The sequence below is a fragment of the Lepisosteus oculatus genome, chromosome 29 (assembly GCF_040954835.1).
Source record: "Lepisosteus oculatus isolate fLepOcu1 chromosome 29, fLepOcu1.hap2, whole genome shotgun sequence".
NCBI classification, from domain to species: domain Eukaryota; kingdom Metazoa; phylum Chordata; class Actinopteri; order Semionotiformes; family Lepisosteidae; genus Lepisosteus; species Lepisosteus oculatus.
The window spans coordinates 8,279,083-8,299,770 of NC_090724.1; the positions used below are offsets into that span (position 1 = coordinate 8,279,083).

At 55.3% G+C, this 20,688-nt stretch overlaps 1 protein-coding gene across 4 annotated transcripts in view; it reads right to left on the reverse strand.

The window, feature by feature from the left end:
* Window positions 1-20,688, reverse strand: part of ssbp4 (single stranded DNA binding protein 4) — a 62,795-nt gene that overhangs the window by 28,236 nt on the left and 13,871 nt on the right. For all 4 annotated transcript variants that reach the window (XM_069186223.1, XM_069186221.1, XM_069186222.1 and 1 more), the window contains exon 4: window positions 19,132-19,216. In XM_069186223.1, the coding sequence (XP_069042324.1) occupies window positions 19,132-19,216 (85 nt within the window). The remainder of the gene's footprint in view (window positions 1-19,131; window positions 19,217-20,688) is intronic.

Genomic DNA, 20,688 nt, shown 5'->3' on the forward strand with positions numbered 1-20,688 from the left:
ACACAGCAGCAGCAGTCTGCCCCCTCTCTGTGGCCCCTCTGACACTGAGCCTTGTTCTCAACTTCTGGTAATGATTTGTGTCCCCCCTCCCCCCCCCAAACACACACCGTCCGACTCTCCTGCCGACCCCTGTCCTCACAGCCTGCTGAGGACTCCGGCCCGTTTCCGCAGGAGTCTTCCAGAGCAACGTTCCCCCCTGTCCGCTATCCAACAACTGGGCAGAGTGCGGGGGGTTACAGCAACCTCGCTACCGGTCACGTCAAGAAAGGAATTCTGGGTAAAACCAAGAGGGCCAGGGCTCTGTGTGGCAAATACACACACATGGAGGTTTGTTCCCAGACGTCCCCGTCGGACAGGAGGGATGTACCCCCTAGGTGGGCGCCCCTTCTTCCGAATGAGGGAAACAAGTAACAGACTGGCTCATCTGAGTTTGATTTCCGCAGTTCTTTAAAAAAAAAAAACTCCAGACAAAGCTTTTTAGCAAATTTGCATTGAGCGAAACGGCACAGAACGACGTGTTCCTCCGAGGTGAAAAGGGCAGAGGCGTCAGGGGTCCTGCCTACAGCGTGCGGCGAGAGCGTATGCGTCAGGCCCCCAGCGCCGCTCGGAGATCTCGAGACGGCCGCGGCTCGGTTTTGTGTGCCCGGGCTCCGAAACGCCAACAGCTCCGGAAGTGTTACCAACGAGCAGGTGAAAGAGAGAGCAGCTGAAGGAGAGGTGGGCGAACGACCCCAGGCCCCTTCCCAGAAAACCAAACTGAGGAGCACTAGGACCCAGGGGAGAGGTCTTCTCCCACACCCCTCCCTCTTTTATGCTAATTCCACACATGAACACGTGTAGGCCACAGCGTCCCTGGGGGGGGAGTGTGTGTGTGTGTATGTATGTATGTGGGGAAGGGGGGGGGTCTGGGGTCGCCTGCCGCTACCCCTTCCTCCCCCTGGCCTCCGCGAGCGACACCCCCCCTCCCTCCACCTCGACCAATGGGGGCGGGCCGGCTGCGCAGAGAAGCTGTTGTCATGGCAACGGGTCACGTCTGCACCACGGTCCCCCGCCCCCAGGCATCCCGAAAGAGGAGGCACAGCCTCCTCACAGGCTTGCCGAATAATAAAAAAAAAGGAAGAGGGAGAAGGAGGAGAGGAAGGCAGCTGCCCTATTTCGGCTGAAACAGGGGCGCAAATTCAGATGGAGGCCGACTTTGACTGCCCACCGCGCTTGGCCCACACACCCTGACAAAAGAGCTGAGGAGCACCCCAGAAAGCAGGCTGGGAACCCCCCCCGAGAAATCTGCTGGGATGGGGGGTACCGGGGATATTCTGGAAAAGCTCATTCAGCAATCTGGCAACACAGGAAGTGCCAGAGACAGCCAGCCTGCAGTCTGCCAGCACTGGGTTTGGGTTTGGCTGGCCGGGCAGCTGGGCTCTGCAGTTCGGCCGCACCATCAGGTCCATCAGCTGAGCAGGGGAGCCCATCGCCACCCAGGGACCACCAGCCCCCGCCAGGTCACACATCACCCCAGCCCCAGCCGGGCTGCGCGACCCAGCTCAAAAGATTCACAAGACAAACACTCTCTACCTGCGACAGCAGGAGGCAGGATGAGCAGTAATAAACGGGCTTTCGGACAGACTCCATCAACAAAGACCGGCTCAAACGCGCCGAAATAACGCCTGCGGCTCCAGCACTAATGTGGTTTTGCACGCTAATTTCAAACCCATGTTTATTAACTACTGGCTGCATTTCTGCTTTTGATCTGATCCTACAAAAGCATCAAGTGCAGTATTGATATACAGTCCGACCCTCACCTGGAACTAGGAGCAACAGTCCGGCCACAGACCAGATCTATCCCACTAGCAACAATACTATAAGTATTGAGAGACTCTTCTGGACTGCTGGTTCGATTTTGAGGCAAACGTCAATTCCATTTTCGAAAAACAGCGTCCACTTTTCTCAAGGAAGGCGAGACGTTTTGAGGATGGTCATTTGCTGCTGGTCGTGTTTGATCAGTCTCGTATCGAATCTCCAGTTAGGAGTCCTGCGTGAAGCCTATTCCATCCCAGAGCACCCTTCCCACCCTGTGCTGGTAAATCGAGTTACTCCCCTCAGATCACACATACAGATTTCCCCATTTCTAAACCAGCAGGGTTCAGTTCTCATCTATACCCGAGGCCATAACCTTGCTCCACAGCAACAGCTCGGCTCTCGTTAATGTGAGCTGTTCGTTTCTGGATTTTCTTCATCTTGTCTGTTGCTGTAAAACAAGTTGTCCCTTGGGGATAATACTCTCTCGCTTACTGGTGAGGTTGCTAGAGAACCTGACCCAGCTGTGTCTCAAAACATGGCAGGGTATCAGCTCTAACAGCATGGCTTGCACCACACCTCTACAACCCTTTGTGTAATGCTGTATTCCACATACACTTCCTAAGAGGTGGTTAACAGCAGTGTGCTGTAGTGGTCAGGCTTCTGCACTTTGAGCTGGGAGGCTGCAGGTTTGAATCACGGCAGAGACACTGCGGTCGTACCCTTGAGCAAGCCAATCCACTCAAGGCAGCTCCGGTAAAACCACCAGTTGTAATATATGGGTTTCAAATGAAGGCTGCTCTGGATAACAGCAGCAGAATAATTTATCAAAATTAACCAGATGGACGTACACACTTTCTGCCATTTCCAATATATATCGGTCACTTCGATGCAAGTGAGCCAGAGTCTAGCCCGGCAGACAGGATACAGACGCAGAGAGTGTCCTAGACAGCGTGCGCTTCAATAGTGGGTGGAAACCCACACATACCACAGTGGAAAGCATGCAGACTCCTCGCAGAAGGATCCCCAGGCCAGAACTGAACCCAAGCCCCATGACCTGTGAAGCAGGTCCAGCACGTGTACATCTCTGCTCTAAATTCTGTTTGCATATTTCAGCTATTTTCTATCTCTAGCTGCCGAAACAGAGGGTCCCGATTTAGTCTTGAAATTCAAGGACGCATCGGATTGAAGTGAGTACTACTGGGAGGGGGGGGTAAAAATTACCCCCAGCTGTTTCTTTCTGCCCCCTTCCCCCTCCCCCCCCCCCCCACACACACACAAACACCTACCTCCTGCTAGACTGAACAAGTGAGGCTGTCTGGACCAGACGGCAACCTCCCCCATCACACTGCCTGGACACAAGGCAAGTGTGGAAGAAATTCCCTGGTGGGCCAGTCAAGATTAAACAGCACTGTAATCTGCTCAGCTTTCACCTCCCTGTCCCCCGCGCCGAGCGCAGGAGGGGGAGAGGAAGGAGAGGGAGGCAGAGGGGCTGGAGGACAGGCAGAGCGAGACAAACAAGGCAGGGGGGGGGGGGGTGGAGAGAGAGACCGCGAGAGAGGCCCACAGAGACAGAGACTCGGGAAAATATGGGCAGAGAAGGGAGGGGGAGAGAGACAAAGAAAGGAAAGAGGCTGAGAAAGAATGAGAACAGGAGACAAGGATGGAGAGACAGCAGGAGAGAAGGAGGGGAAAAAGAAAATGAGAGGGAGGGAGAGAGCACAGCTCTACAGCCACACGAACACCAGCCATCTCCAGGACAGCCCTGCTCAGCAGCCCCCACAGAAACCCAGAGTCAGACTGCGGGGGTAAAGAAACTAAAACAGCACAAACCGGAGTGTTGTCACGCGCCAGGAAGGATACCCGTTGGGACAAACATCCCGAAAACAGTATAGACGGGCCGACACTGCCTGGCTGTCCAGACTCCATAAGACTCCACAAGATGCACTTCCCCAAAAACAAACGGCACAGGAGACCCAGGCCCAGAATTCCCACTGCTCGCTTCCTCTTTGAACACGAGAACATTTACAAGCAAAAACGAGCCATTCTGCCCATCTAGCTTGTATGGGCATTAGTAGCTAATTAATCTCCATCTTGAAAGATGCCAGGGCGGGCGTTTAAACATGGCAAACATGGCTGGGCGGATCGTTCCAGAGGAACAAGTGGAAACTGGTCCCACACTGAAAGGAAGAGAGGAGACAGCGTTTCAGCTGCGGAGCCTTCGTCAGGCACGTCTCCTCCCCGCCCGAAGGACGCTCCACAGCCAAAAAGTTGTCTCCTTCTCTTTCTTTCAGTGTGGAATGAACCGTCCCCTGCTCCTCTGCAGCTCCACCACTCCAGACTGCTCCACACCCCCACAGCCCTCTGATTAAAGAAGGGCTTCCTGGTTCCAGCTTAGATGCACTTCATACTGCGCCCATGTGTCTGGTCACTCGGAAGAGTTCTGCTGAGCTGACCTTTGACAATCTGCAGAGTTACATCCTGTCCCCTCTCAATCGCCTCTCGTCGAGGCATCGGAAGTTTTGTTTCGTGTTGTAACTCGCTGCTGGGAATGTGTTCCGAAGGACAGATACCGCTTGTTAATTCCTGATGGTGTGGTTCCCTGCACTTTTGTGTACTGGATGTCTGACGCGCATCATGGGCAAAGCCCAGCCCTGAGCCGGCGCTGGGGAGCCGGGCGGGAGAGGGATGGGACAGAGACGCCACAGACCTGCTCCCCCTCTCCTTCACGCCAGGGGCAGCAACAGCAACAGAGGATGCTCCTGCGTACCTTCCTGCACGCCACAGTGACTCGGACAGCTGTCCGATCTCACCCGGGCAACAATGACCTGAACGACTCGGCGAACTAGGGGCGTGGACAGGCTGCGATCGACGCCCTCCCTCGGGGCCCGGAGCCCAGTCTGGCTTCGACACGGCCCAGAATCCCCCTCCCCCCCCGCACGCAATTTCCACGCCTGTCCGTGGCAGAGCTCGGCTGCTGTGCCGCCTGATACCCCTACAGGCACTGTTGGCAGTGCTCCTGGCGGCTGGGGAAGAGAGAACCTGCACTGGGGGGCTTTCCAGAGCTCTGGCGCTTGACATGAGCTCCGAGCGGCGCATGGAGCAGAATGGCGGCCGGGACGGCGAGGGGTTAATGAATAACCCCCCCCCCACAGGTCCCTGGAAGAGCAGGCAGGAAGAGGGAGGGGGAGCTGCGACATACGAGCCAGCAACTTAAAACAGGGTGGGGGGGTGGGCACCCCCCTGCGCCACCCACCCCGTGCCGATAAACCCGCAGGGGGCTGCTGTCCGGGAACTCCCCCACATCGCGAGCAGCAAGACACGCTCCCCTGGCGCCTGAAAACAAACGGACGCCCTCAAAAACGCCACAACCCCACTCTCCTCCACCTGCCGACAACATATACCCCCCCCCAGGCAGAAGAAGAAACTAAGCCCCCCCCCTTCTCTCTCTGCTGCCGTTAGACACAGACCTGGAGGAAAAGCCTAAACCGGTTCAGCTCACCACTGTTCCCAGTTGGCCTGGCAGACGCTTTTACCCACATGATCTCGGACTCCGACGCTGACCTCAAGGGCAACAGCCACCCTGCTCGTGCCGACGCCTTGCCCCCCACTGGCACAGCGGACTGGGCTGCAGCACCCCAGCGTCCGCCCCCGGGACAGGAGTCCGGCGCCGTCGGCGCAGAACCGGACCTCAGCCCCCACTCCACACGACCGTCCCTTCCCAGCGCCGGCCTGGTCTTGTTCCGGACCCCGATCACGTCCCATTTGGGCCCACCCCCACCACACACAAACACACACACACACACACGCTGCCGACGCCGCCGCCAGAGAGAGGGAGACGGGGATGCCCCCCGGAGCAGTGGGTTCCCCAAGCCGCGTCGCCCCCTGTATCCCCCGAGATGCACGCCCCCCTGTGCCCAGCACTCAGGAGACACCCCACTCTCCCTCCTCTCCGTTCCTCGATCTCGGGGGGCCCCCGGCCAGCCCTGGGGGCCTGAAGGGCTCGGACAGGGGTACAAGTATGAATGACTGAAAGGCAAACGAAGACAGATGCCCTATCTCAGCGGCTCCCTCAATGGCCTCCATTGATTTCCCATCCCAAGTAGTCGTCCAGGTAACTAAACGGCTGCGATCGATGCTGCTTCACGGGCTGTTGACCCCCCACTGACTGGCACCTCCAGGAAAACCGCTCGGAACCGAGACCGCGCAGGAGCAGGAGGCCTCGGACCCAGGAGGCCCGACGTTGGCGGTTGCCGTCTCAAAAGGCGGGAGGCCAGTGGGGTTACGAGCCGGCAGAGAAGCCAGGGGTCCCCGCGGAGGGAGGGCCGGATTGGACTCCGCTCGGAAAACCGCGTGCGAGCTAGTTCTTCGGTTGCCGAGTGAAACCCGCGCAGCGCTCAGGCCCAGCGATGGCCGCCCTGGTGCCGACACCGAGGAGAAACGTCCTGCCAAGGGCGGCGCCGCTCGGGAGCGCGGCTCACCGCCTTGCCGACGGCAAAGGCCCGGCGTTCAGCTCGGCAGAGGCCCGGAAAGCGTCCCGTCGGTGCTCCCTCCCCTCCTGGCGCTCGGGAGGGGGACAGCAGCCGCGCCTCCGAGACGTCCACAACACGACTCGCGAGAGCCGACGCGTCCTCGCCCGCGGAGCGGCGCCGGGGGGGGACGGGACTCGCAACAGAGCGCAGCCAGGCGGCCCCACCCGCCCGAGGAGCGGCGCTCAAGGTCGCAGAGCGCAGCAACGCAGCAGCAGCACCAGCGCGGCGAGGAGCCGGGAGAGCGAAGGGGGCGGGGGGGCCTGGCACAGCCCCCGACGGTCCCAAAGCACTTCTGTGTTTTACATACACAGCGCAGGGTTACCATGGATACCGGGCCCAGTCCTGCCAGCTGACCCGCGAGACAGACTGCCTCTGAAACAGTCCGAGTGTGTGTGTGTGTGTGGACTTTCACGTGTGTGCGCCTGTCATCTGATGACTAATCTGAAGCTCCTGCCTCTCGCTCGTATCTGTGCAGTGTTCCTGCAGTTTCTCCCCCTGGGTTTATAGCGTTTAAGCCCCTTGCCTGATGAAGAACAGTTTCCCCCTCGAGGCCTTTTCACACCCTTTCACCACGATTTTAAGCCTTTTAACACACCTTTACCATGCTTACCACCTGCCTCTGCTTTTACCGCGGTGCGCCACAGCAAAGCGCAGGGGGGCAGGTCTGGAGGTCTCTTCTCTCACCTGGTGCGTGTGGCACGGTACCCAGCAGGGTCCTGCCAGGCAGAGGTGGCAGCTCACGGGGGGGGGGGGCACCCACTTCTGTATGAGCGGGTCCCAACGCGCGGCTCGGGATAGCGATGGAAACCGGCTCGGTGTTCCAGGGGCGGGGGGCCTGTTAATATTTTCGGCGTTTAAATCGCGGGAGGCTCTTTCTGAGCAACAGACGCTTGAGGTATTCTCCATCCGGGCTCCATGACCGTCTCGCTCACGACACCCGAGCCGAACACTGGAGGGAGAAAAACCTCCTTCAGGCTCAGAGGGGTCCCGAGCCAGTACCAGCGGAAAACCCACACCTGTCCCACACCTCCAGCTGCCCTGGCCAGGCCCTCCTCGATACCGGACCACGTTTCAAATCACAAAGCAATCTGAAACTTCACCTGCACACCTGAAGAAGGCTCCACGGCCGAAACGTTGTGTCCTTCTTTTTTTCCACCATGGAATAAACCTGTTACTTGTTCCTGTGCAGCCTACGCACGCTGACGCAGCTCCCCACCTGAAACGTCACCTGCCACACGTGCAGGTTCCCAGCTTTACAAAGCACCCGGCGCCTGGGAAGGCTCCCAAGTCCTTGTGCAAGAAAATCTAGTCCGTCCCCCCCCAACCCTGACGATCTGCTTTCTCACAGAAGCCACACCGCATTTCGATGACACGCGTCTCGAAGTTTCCAGAAAGGCTCTGAACGTCAGGCCTCCAGGTAACATCCCCTTTCGTGCACGGTGGAGGGGGTGGGAGGAAGGGCGCAGCACGCTTCCCGATGCCTCGTCCAGTAAACAGGCGCCCTCCCCGAGCTGAGCCTTTCTGTGGAAGGCGCTCTCCCGCCCTCGGACAATATGGAACAGACATTAATCTGGCTGCGGACTGAAGGGATTAGGGGAACAGCAGCCTCAGCCGCGCAGAAACCAGGTCACCCTGTCAGGAGGGCTGAGCGCGAATCCTGCCCCCCTTCTCCAGCGCCCAGCCCGGGGGGCCTACAGACTCCGCAGGGCCTCTGAGCAGCTAGGGGGTGGGGCACCCCCTCCGGCTGAACTCCGCGTGACCCCCCGGCCCTGGTGCCAACGCTGCCAGCGCCCCTGGGGCAGGACAGTGGCGCTCTTCCTGTAAAACTACGGGCACACGGTTACTGACTACCGCAGGACAGCTGATCCGCCCTTTTTTTTTAAATATTAATTCCCCACCAATCCCTGGATTTTAATTGGCCGAGGGGCAAGAGCTCAGCCCTACAAAGACAGCTGGGGTCCGTCGAACCCCGCGTTCTCTTCCCATCTCCAGCGCCAACAGCCTCCCCAGCAGTCGGAAAAAACGTCCCCTCGGATCAGAGAGATCCCGATCCAGCACCAACGGAAAATCCACACCTGTCCCACACCTCCAGCTGCCCCTGCCAGGCCCTCCTCGATACCGGACCATTTTTCATTTCAAAAAGCAATCTGAAACTTCACCTGCAGGCTCCCAGCTTTACAGAGCACACGGCCCCTGAGAAGGCTCCCAAGTCTTTGTGCAAGAAAATCTAGTTTTTCCTCCCTCCCCCCCCCTCCCTGACGATCTGCTTTCTCAGAAGCCAAACTGCATTTCGATGCCATGCATCTCGAAGTTTCACGGAAAGGTTCTGTCTGCAAGTTGGGCCACAGCCACAGGGTTATCGACTAACACGGGACAGTAGATCCACTTTGTTTTTTAAAATACAGATTCCCCCGATCCCCAGATTTTAATTTGCAAAGAGGCTAGAACTGGGCCCTACAAAGACAGCTGGGGTCTCCTCTGGCCCCACCGCCGTGCGTCAAGAAGCAGTTAGCGCTGAACCATGACACGCTTTTTTTTTTAAAAAAAAAGAAGCAGCAGAGGAATTTAATTCATCAACAGCTCGACGCTGAAAAAAAAAAAAAAGATTTAGAGCCAGCATTACCGAGAGCAGCAGGCCTGCAGAGAAAAGCTGAAGGTTTTTCTAAAAAAAAAAAAATTTCTGGCCAGAAGCGTTCTGCATCTCCCCTGCCATCCTCAAGAGTCAGGGAACCAGGTGCACAGAGCTTTGGAGGTAGTAATTTGGTCAGTGGGGAGCTGTTGCAGTCTGGAAGAAAGGCCCGCGAAATACAGGGTATAAAAATAATAATTACTGTGCATTAAATTCACTGTCTGTAAATATGCCCCAGATAGCACTGAAGTGACGCACGTGAGGCTCGTCACGGCTCCCTCAGTCATCGCACGGACAGGCCCCGTATTTGCACGAGGGTGTGCGTGTGCATCCATGTGGTGCTGCCCTGCCAGATGTGGGGGGGGGGGGGGGGGACGATTCTGAAACCCTACCCCCCCAACATTCCCTCTATACTTAAAGGCCGGTGTGCGCCAAAATTTCAAGTTGTGCAAATGTCCCCCCCCAGTGAAAAAAAAAAACTTGTGCGCACTAAACGGCGTGGATGTAAAATTGTAAACCTGAAATTATTTTTTGGTAATAATAAATTTTTTTAATAAATTTTTGGTAGTCATCCAAAAGACCAGGACAGTGACTCAGCGAGCCCAGTCCTAGAGACTGAGTGTGGAGAGGGCATGAGCAGGGAGCTACGAGACTACGAGAGCAGAGATATCGATGATCGAGTAGCGATAATAACGCACACAGCCAAGTTGGGCCTCTCGCAGCAATTTAGCATTTTGCAATTGTTTTATCATCATCATACTTTTTGGGGAATTTAATTTTTTGGTGTGCAGCTCAGTTTCCTATGTGCGCCGATTTCGCACAGCTTAAAGGAAACACTGCCCCCCCACCCTCTTCTACTGAAGCTTTATCACCACCACCAACCCCAGATGCAACGAGCCCTTAGCTCTCTGATGAGCGTTTCACATCCTTAAAGATACCTGGTTTCGTTTAAACCTTGAACTCTGCTGGAACCTGTCTGGAGGGCCCAGCAGCAGCCCTGACCACCTCGGGGCCGGACTGTGGCGCTCGTGGGCCCTCGGCACTTTCACTCTGAAATGTGCCAGAAGAGGGGTCAACGCCGGTTGAATGACGTCGATTGACAAGATGGACTTTAAACTGTTCTCATGCTAAACCAGGCGATTGATGGGGCGAGTCGAGAGACCATCACTTCCACACTTCTAGTTTCTAGAACAGCCGCTAGATAGTGAATAATTATTGATTTGGAGCACCTAGAATCGATCGCCAGCGTGTTGTTTCAGCTCGTTTTTCGTCAGTCACTAGTGTTGCCCTCCTTCGTAGGCCCTAGGCACTGTGCCTGCAGTGCCTAATGGGAAATCCGGCACAGGATCACCTTTAACAGACTCCAGAGCCTCAAGACTGCTGCGCCACACATCTTTAAAGACGTGTGTTTAGCAACGGCAAGACAAACGCAGGGGAAGAACTCTCGCTATCAGGTGCGCAGGGAATACGAACAAGCCCAGACTGGCCACTGCTGTTCTGGGCTTGGTCTCATTTCCACCCCCCCCCCCCGCATCTCAGAGAGCTGCTTATTCCTGGGGAGGGCTCAGCTCCCGAGAGACCATTCATTCAGGAAGCACAAGGAGCAGGGCAGGGTGTCTGCTCATCACAGGGGACAGGGAGGTATAGATCTCAGAGCTTGCAGGCACAGCAACACACATGCAGAAAGTCTACAGAGCCCCAGAAAGATTAATCGCAGCCTGCTTTAACAGCAAGGAAGTGTGGCAAAACTGGAAAACTCTTAAATACAAAGCACTCTGCATTCATCCGCTGTCTGAGTGTTTGACTCGCAGCTCGGATCAATAAGAATTAACAGGCATGGCGTCCAACACACACCCCCCACACACAGACCCGCACCCCCACGCGCTCTCACAGATATTAAAGGAGGCTGGTTTATTTTCATCGCGAGTTTGGGTGCCCAGCTGGTACTTGAAACCAGCATGCTGGCACTTACTCCAGAGCCATTCCTCTCCCCACCTCCCACAAAAAAAAAAGAAAAAAAAAAGAGAGAGCCTGGCCAAGCCTGCACTACAGCACCAGACGGGGTCCTGTGCCAAGCACGGCGCCCGCCAGCACTGCCTGCCAACTCTCTCTGCGGAGACGAGCACTTCAGCACCGCCACCGAGAGCCGCGCGCCGCGGCAGAGAGGAGGGCGCTGGGCTTCGCGGAGGCCGAGAGCCGCCCGCGACACAGGTCTTCACCCGCTAGCGGTCCTGTCTGCCCACTGACCCGCCTGCCGATGAGCACAGGGCTCTACCGGCAGGTGGCACGGCCAAACTGACCACAGGACCGGACAGGCCAAGCCTGGCGAGACACACAGGTTTTTCCTTCTCCACAGCGTGCACGTACTCCGAGGAGGCGCAGAATCGGATCGGAGGGGTGTTGCGTTGAAACTGTGTTAAGTGTGGGTAGCGGCTCATTTAGTTTGTTGCTTACAGTTTTGGGCACCACGTTACAGAGCGTGTAATTCTGCTGCTCTGGAATTGGTGCAGAGGAGAGCAGCCAGATGTATCCCAGGGCGCAGGGGAATGTCCCGCACTGACAGGCTGAAGGAGCTCAACACCTCTTTAAATCATGAGCAGGGAGAACTGTATAAATATTCAAAATCTTCAAAAGGTAGAGCCGACCTAGGGCACTTTATCAGAACCAACAGGGAAGCATGAAGCAGGGGACACAGGAGGAAACCATAGAGCTGTGCTTTTAAAACAGAGGACAGGAGACACTTCTTTACACAAAGGGGTGTGGGAGTATGGAACAAGCAGCCCAGACATCTTCCCATACCAAGGATCTTTCAGGAAACAACTGGATGAGATTGTTTGGTTAATTAAAGAGGAACTGCAATGCTTTTTTCTTAAATTTCGGAGTAAGAAGGAATCAGCATTGATGAGCCATTTCAACCCACAATGAAAGTCAAATGGGCACAGTGACGTGTTAACGTGTAAAAGGTATGCACAGCGCCATATTAACCTCTGTCTGTAATTCAGAATGAGGCAACAGAACGTCAGGTGGCCCTATCACACTGTAAACAAGCAGGCTTGTGAATCTCTTTTAATCCAATAGAAATATTGTTCTCGGCTTCGAGACAGTTCAGCAGACAAATACTACTTAATTGTTAACTCTGCATGCAGATCACGTTGGAACACTTCTGTGGTGAAATGTTTGCTGCACCACCTGTACTCATTTGCGTGTACATCACATAACATTAGCCATCACAGTGACTAGTGAGCAGGAAGGGCCGCCTCACGTCACAATTTGTGAGAACTCTCACTCTTGCCTGTGGTGAAACCAGGGCTGTGCGACTTGCAGTACTTTCACAAAGATCACGATTTCCTGCTTAATTCAAAATTTGTAAAATTTTACAATACTGTAAATGAAATAACCTATCTGAGAAACAGGAGCTGCAGTCCCACTTTCACTACCAAACTGCTGCATGATCTATAGGCCACATGGCCTCCAGTGACTAGCTCGTTAGGTAGTTAGCACTTAATTGATCCAGCCAGTTCTTAAAAGAAGCCCGGGTATCGGCTTCAACAACACAGCTGGACTGCTTGTTCCAGACCTCCACCACCCTTTGTGTAAAGGATTACCCCCCCATTGTGCACAATTTAGAAACACACTTTAAACGTACCACGGAAAAGGCACATCCAAGGAGGGCTGCTGGGCTCAGGCCCGGTTCTGACCGGGGCTCGTCTGAAACTGGTACTTAGTCAAAAAGCAAGGGCACCAAGCACAGCAGCGCACCAGCCTTGCACAGCGGGGGCAACGCCTGACACGAGCGCCAAGGCCCCCCCCAGACACCCCACGCCCACACCCACACCCATGAGCGGCTGTGCTGCTGGTCTGTTGCAGACTCCCAGTCCTTCAGGCCAGACCAGCGCGGTTTTTCTACACAGCGATTTCTACACGTTGCTGGACTCCACATCAGCACGGCCAGGTCAGACCGCACAGCCAATTCTACACCCCAGCAGGAGGATGCTGGGAAGCCACAGCCCACAGCCTGACGTGGAGGACAAAATCCCTTTAACACTTAACTGGATGTCTGTAGAATGAGTGAACAGTGACCACAAAATACCAAGTTTTTCTTTTACAAAGCTCAAAATACAAGACACAAAGTTATTCCCTTTCAAAAATAATGTTAAGATATTATTAGAACACTCTCTACCATAAACTGTACATTTATAGCATAGCTACTTAAAATAAAAATTAATATAACCATTAAATATCTTTACTTACACACCAGAATCCTAAAAAGATTTAGTCCTCTTAGGTCATTTTTCCCCCAAAGCTCGCAATCTTGAATGCTTTTAAAAACGTAAACGTGGCCCTGAGATTCCGACCTAAAACCCACCTCCGCCTGCATGAGGGGAGTGACCTTGTGACCTCCTGCACACACGCAGCCTGATCCATCAGCACAACAGTTCACACACACACACACACACACCGGCTCAGTTAGGAGCAGCACAGACCTGTGCGAATAGCTGGATGGACAAAGAAGAGTTCTTTTTGACTGCGGGACTGACGAGCACGTCAAGGTCATGTCCCACAATGCACCTGGGGCTCAGCCGGCAAAGCTACAGGCGCGTGTTACTGTTCGGGAATCGCTTAAAGGGGCCCTCCGTGATGCACATTTCTGGGATAAAGCCAAATCGGATTAAATCCTTGGGAGATTCTAGCAAGCAAAGGTAAGCAATGTTACACTGACCAGATCCTATTAGACCTTGAACCCGGCACCACAGTCTCCAGTGACACAGGCTTCTCCTTTCTGCCCATAACAACCAGTGAGCAACTGGGGTGGCTGCTACTCTCGAGCGGTTCTGCGCTGGATGGCCCAGGACAAAACCTGTACTGATCCGGCCCTCTTGGACAGGATCAAAATGGCTACTGAAATCCAGCCCACGCCGTTGAGGGAGTCTTCCCAGAGAACCCCGGACCCCCTTGAGATTTTGCGTTTCAGATTCGCGGAGGAAGAGGAGGTGGCAGTCGTGTTTTTTCGTGTTCTGGGGGGCGATTTCCTCCTGTGCGGCGCACAGGGAGACGGGATACCCACGTGTGCTCAAACTCCTCGTGAGCAGTGCCAGCGATCCAGCAGGGCGTCTGCCTCCACTCCTCCGCTGTCCCTCAGATCCACCCCCCTCTCTCTGTGCACTCGCACTCCACAGCTCAAATCAAATATTAATGATGCCGCAGCGACTGAGCATGTCCAGATACAGCCCCGGCGCCTAGAAATCAACACACTTAACCCCTTCCCTGCCCACTTGCCACAAAACAGCCAGTCAGACACCGTGGAGAGGGGTGACCAGACACAACTTCAGTGCCAGTAACCGGTCAGTATTAACACAGCTACTGCTGCCAAAGACAAGCCCTCTGATATTCGGAACTTTTAAGACCCACAAGGGCCAGATAGAGAAAAAGGCCGTGTCTCTCGGTGGGCTCAGCACGCCGAGGGTGGGGGGAGGCTGGCACCCCTGGCGGGGAGCTGTGCTGGAGCTCACCGAAGGCCGTGAGAGGGGATGAGGAGGAGAGGGACAGCCCCTCACTGCAGCGGCTGGAGAGGAATAGCCGGAGAGGGTGGCGAGGGCTGGCACAGAGCTTGAGAAAGGGCCTGAAACCCTCAACCCCCCTCGTTATGACCCCAGCGTGTTCCTGACCTTCGACCCCGCCAGCACGCTGCCAGATCAGCCAATCACTCTCCTTGCTTGGGGTGGGGGGTGGGGGGGAGGTAGGAGAGAGACCACAGGCAAATCAGACCAGAAGCAGGGAAAGGACTGCAACATACAAGCAGGAGGAAAACAAACAGGGAGAAGCCAAGCCAGGGAGAGAGGGAGAGAGGCCTTCCCCCACACACGGGGACAGAGAGGAAGAGATGCACAGACCCCAGAGGAGAGCAGACAGCTCCAGCGACGTCACAAGCCATGTCTAGTGGGGGGACTGACCAGGATCCTGCAGGACGTTCAGGGCTGTGGGCTGTGACCCGGAAGTGACATCAGCAGACGCTGGCAGTGGAGGGGTCGAGGGGAGACAGTACAGACCCCCACAGAGAGAGGGGTGGGGAGCAGGGCTGAAGCCGGGGGTCACTTCAAACGCGAAAGATGGGAGAGTCAGAGGCGAGAGTCACAGAGAGAGGTGGGGGGGGCAGCTCAGGATTTTGGAGGAACTAGCTGACAGGGATTTAAAAAATAAAAGCTGCTGGCCGAAATTCTAGACCGCAGAAACCCTTTAGCGGACGTAAGAGGCAGTACAATTCACCCCGCTCCAAGGTCGCCCCCCTCCGATGTGCCGTTTGAAAACCCTCTGCTACGGCAGTAGAAATAAAACCTCTGCAGGTGTGGCGGATCCGAGGGGCGAAGAACGTCCACTGTGGACCCAACCTCCCGCTGCTGAGACGAGGGCGCGACCCCACACAGCTGCAGAAAGGCCTCGGAACGGAGCACACCCCAACTCTCCCCACCCCCGGATCGGGGCACGGGGACCTGTCAGGGAAGCAGGGCTGTCCCCTGCCTGCAAAAAGCCCTCAGCCTTCTGTTAATCCTGCCTTTCTGTTTTTTAAAAACCTCCTTCCACCAGTAGGGGGCTCCGCAGGGTTAAAATCTCCTGTCCCTCCACAAGGCACGGCTCTGCCAAGCATAAGTCCTGAGCCATGAACAGTGAATTCTGCTTTTCATTTACAAATAACCTCAGCTGCACCTTACACATCTGAATACCAAAACTCAATGTTGTAAGAATCTACAAGTACAACAAATGGAGATTTAAGCAGAATAAGTAAAAAAAAGCGCTATTATAACAACACCTGGAATCTCCCTTTGACCGTTTAGTTACTGATATGTTAATAGTTCTGCAGTAACATTTGTTAAAGGGATAAAAGCTATGTACATAAATGAATAGAACTTTTGACACAATAGCTGGGAGAACTGTCCCAGTTTCAAAGCCTTGACAAGCAAAATAAATAATGTTTTAGAAAAGCGCACGTCCCTAACAAACACGGGATTTGCAGCCTGAAGATCAGGAATCCCGAAACTCTGGGACCTTTGCCAACATTTCAATCTCATAAAATCCCAGGATTAGCCCTGAAAGATTCCCCGGATTTGGGGGATTAGCACACTGTATTCCATTATCTGCATGAACCCGGAGCTTTCCCTCGCCACGCCGGGCAGACCGGCAGCTCCCAAACCCGGCCCACGACCCCGTCCGACCGTCTTCCCAGAACTCCGGCTCAGCACCACCGTTGAACTCCGGAATTCCGGCGTCTCGGACCGCTTTGGGAAAGCCCCGTTCTCCCTGTGGATGCTGGCTTGGTGCTGCGGGCTCTGATGGGAGAGAAATCCCATCCTCCGCAAAGGATGGATCAGCCTTTTCCTTAAAGAGCTGGATTGGGGGGGGGAATCCGCTGTAGAACTGGCAATGGCACCGGGAATGTCGACTCCGGACCTGAAGCACCTGTCCAGCACTGCTGGTGGCCCCCCAGGGGATCCCCAGGAGGGGGATCAGGTTGACCGACGCGCAACACTGCAGGGAGGACCGGTGGGAACAGCATCCCAAACCCGCGTGAACAAGCTCATGGCCTGCTTTTCCTGCTCCCATCAGGCCAAGCAGCTCTGTCACCCTGCAGCTCCCAGCTGGCAGCCCCACTGGAGCCCAGCAGGTGTGAGCCTGGCCAGTACCTGGAGGGGAGACTCCTGGGAAAGCTAAGGCTGCTGCTGGAAGAGGCGTTAGTGGGGCCAGTAGGGGGCGCTCACCCTGCAGTCTGTGTGGGTCCTAATGCCCCAGTATAGTGACGGGGACACTGTACTGTAAACAGGCGCCGTCCTTCGGATGAGATGTAAAACCGAGGTCCTTACTCTCTGTGGTCATTAAAAATCCCAGGGTGTCTCTCGAAAAGAGTAGGGGTGTTACCCCGGTGTCCTGGCCAAGTTAATTATTACACACCTTTCACAAACGACTGAAAAGGCAACAGGAGGCAGGGAAGGGATTGTACTTAAAGTCCCTGTTGTGATACCTCCGTTTCAAACTTCCAAAACAACGCTGGTCAGTTCCGTCCAGAGAACACTGGAAAGGGTCAGCCTGAAGCATGCAGCGGCCATCAATCCAGCCGTCCACCTGGGGCGGGGGGGGGGGGTAGTGTCACCGGATGCATCCCGACCCTGTGAACTTCAGCAGGGTCAGAGGTCAAGGGAAGTGGGCCATTAATTCTTGGACTAGACCTTCCAGAGACGGGATATTTGACCTCAGGGTTGCCCTCCCCAACATTCAAACCAACCAACCCCCCTCCCCCCCCTGCAGCTGAGAAAAACCTGGAATGGACTAGACTCCTGTGCAATGGGGGGTCTTTATCCATTTCCCTGCTCTGTCGGAGATCCCCAAGCCAACCCAACCTGAAAAAGCTACAGATCCGCAGGGGAGCTGAAGACCTGGGGGACAGCAGCTGGGTTCGCCAATTAAATCAATAAATTAAATTTCGTCACTAGAAGTCATGACTGGGGGACACGTAGCAGGCCTTGGGACTCTCCAGGCCAGTTTTAGGATCATGCACTTGTAGGTTTTTCTATCCAAAAAGTCACCATCAGAGCAGCCCTCAGTTCCCTGGAAACTCCTGCCTGGTCTCTTCGATCACACAAACTACCGTGCACAAGACGGTCCCATAGGGTCAGTCTTGCACCTGATCTAAATGAGAGGGAAGCCAGGGCCCTCTGATATTTCTCATATCGGTTTTACCGATATCCTGGTTAAACCGAGGTCTGTGGTAATTAAAAAAAAAAATCCCAGGGCGTTTCTCGAAAACAGTAGGGGTGTTACCCCGGTGTCCTGGCCAAATTTCCCCCTGGCCTTCACCCATCATGGCCTCCTAATAATCCCCCTCTATGAACTGGCTTCATCACTCTGCTCTCCTCCCCACTGAGAGCTGGTGTGTGGGGAGAGTTCTGGCGCATCATCCAGGTGGGGGTACACACTGATGGGTGTGGAGGGGATCACCATTACTTGTAAAGCGCTTTGAGTGGAGGGTCCAGAAAAGCGCTATATAAGTGTAAGCAATTATTATTATGTTGCAAAGAAAACGGACAGTTTTACACAGCCCTTCATGGACGCTACACGAGCTGCATTTGCGTCTTATTCGAAGAAAAATGGCTCGGAGCCAAGAATACATGTTTCTTCTGAGGCCAGGACGCGCCACCTCATCAAGACACCCTTCTCTGCCTCTGCCACGCGACTGCGAGAAGCTCAGCGTGTTTCAAATCCTCACCCTTTCCTGCACGTGACCCCCTGGGGCTGGAGAACGGAGCCCCGCACCAGACAGCCACAATAATAGGACTGATGAGAAGGGGACAGACCTGGGCAACAGCGCTCCCCGAACTGGCGGAGGCAGAGGGTGAGAGGTCAAAGTGTCTGGGCACAGCCTGGAGCCCAGGACCAAGACCCACTGGGAGACCGGAGAGCTAAACCACGAGGCAGGAGACGGGAAGAGCTGAGGAAGGAGGCAGCCCAGTCGCGCACTGCGTCGCCTCTCGGCCGCGCTGCGCAGGTACGAGCACAGTGGCTGGCAGCCGGTTCAAACTGCGGCAACACAAAACAGGTGGCTCACTCAGCATCTTACCTTGATAGAGCCCCCCGCCCCCCTCCGAACCCCATCACAGCCGATCACAGAAATATACAAAACATCAGTCTGCGGGCTGCTGGGATCTCTTCATCCTGCGACTAACGCACAAGGCAAGCCAAGCAGCTCTTATCGGCGTGAGAGAGGAGATAGGAGAAGCACTGGAGGATCTCACCTCAGGGAACTCCTCCGACCTGCTGCACGATCAAGACACCCAGAAACTACGGGGCCACCGGCGTTTGAGAAACAACCACAAGGCAAGACCGACCACTGCAGAGCTTGTGCAGGACAGCACGATACACCAAGACAGACAGAAACACTCCCCCCGGACACACTTGCACAAACTTCGGAACCCTTTCCCCAGTGCCTGGGGGTCTGCATTATGGCTTTGAGGAATACTGAGCGAGCACCATGAAGTTAATTTACATGATTTGTGTTGCTGTTGTAACCTACTAAATTGGCAAGAGTTGGGGAAACAGTATGCACCCTAATCAACACAACAGCCACACCCACCCGACCACACCCCGCCCCCCCGCCCTGCGATTGGATTGGATAGAAGAGCCGTCACTCACGTAGTCGTGAAAGGCCTTGGCTTCACTGGAATGTTCGCAGGTCTCCCGCCGGTCTGGGGCGGCACAGTACAGGTCCCAGAATACACTGCAGCAGGAAGACAACACTGTGAGGCAGGCCGAGCTCTGTCGGGCGTCGACATCATCTAGCTTTTCAGTTCCGTTAAGCTGCATGCACGAGTGAAATTTGCATGTCGGCTCCGAGACAAAAACATTCAGGAAAAACTCAAACACAGAACAGCAGCAGCAACAACAACAACAAGTTAAATCACATACAAGTCAGACAAGCAGTGTGAAAAGAGGAATAAAAATATCAGTGTGAGTCAGTTGTAGAGTTCAGTAATCTGACAGCTCTTCTTCAAATGCCCCGGTTACATCACATTTAAACAGGAAGAGCAGACATGAAAAGACAGGTTACCCCCCTCTAAGAAACTGTCCAGCATGTTACCCATAAAGAAAAAAAAACATCAACACTTTCACACACACCAGACATGCTCTGATCACACCAACGGTGAGCCTCCGATTCCGCTTTTAAATGTTTTGGAATTAACAGTGTCAGTATTTGCAACTAGGACATTTGTTTAAAACTCCCAGAATGCACAGGCTGCAAATGAGCCCCCTTTTTAAACACAGGCCTGGCCATGAGCCCCAGAATTCTCACAAGACTCCGGGGAACGCATAGGGAAAATCGGACGCCATGAAAAAGTTCAGGAAAAGGAAAAATTAAGGAACTGTCATTTTATTTGCACGGACCGATCTGCTCTTTTGGGGGAACTCAAAACAAAAAGAGAGCGATGGCCAGGGATCAGCTGCCGGCCGATCCTGGGAGAGGAGCACACTGGGATGCTGTATCAGGGGTCCCGGCGACTGCAGACTCGAGCTGTCCTCTCTCATCGAGAGCCTGTCCAAGGAGCTGCACTGGCAGTCCAAGCTCCGGCATCCAGGCACCCCTTCTCCCTCTGCCGCTCGCCCTCTGGGGTCCCGCTCAGGGGCCCGGGCTGGAAACGCGGGCGAGAGGGGGCGGGAGCTGCGGCCCACCTCTCCGACGGCGGTCCAGAGGCTGCAGATCTGGCAGGGCCCGCGCTGGAGGGAGACGCCGGGAGGGGCTCAAATCGAACCGACCCGCTGGAGACCCGAGGAGAGGCTCGCCCCTGAAGAGCTCCGAGCAGGGGGCGGGGGGCTCAGGGAATGCTGGGAAGGGGGTACGGGCTGGGCCAGGCGGGCCCTTCTGAACATGAGCAGCGACCTCATGTCGTGGGGGGGGGGGGGGTCAATTTTGGCCACAGGGGTCAAGGGTCGCCTCCTGCGGACTGAAGCATTCTGGGAGGAGAGGGCAGGAAGCTGAAACCGAAACTGCAGCTGAAATTCCAGGGCCCCTCGTCCTTGAGCACAAAACGGAGAGCCGCCATGGCACGCAGATGATCGCGAGGCCGAGCGGGCACCTACACCCGCATGGGGCAGGGCCTGACGCAGACGTGGTGCACGGCGGGGGGGGAGGGACAGCGTGCACTTTGCTAGGAGGGACGGATTCTCTCGAAGAGGGACAAAGCCATCGGCAGT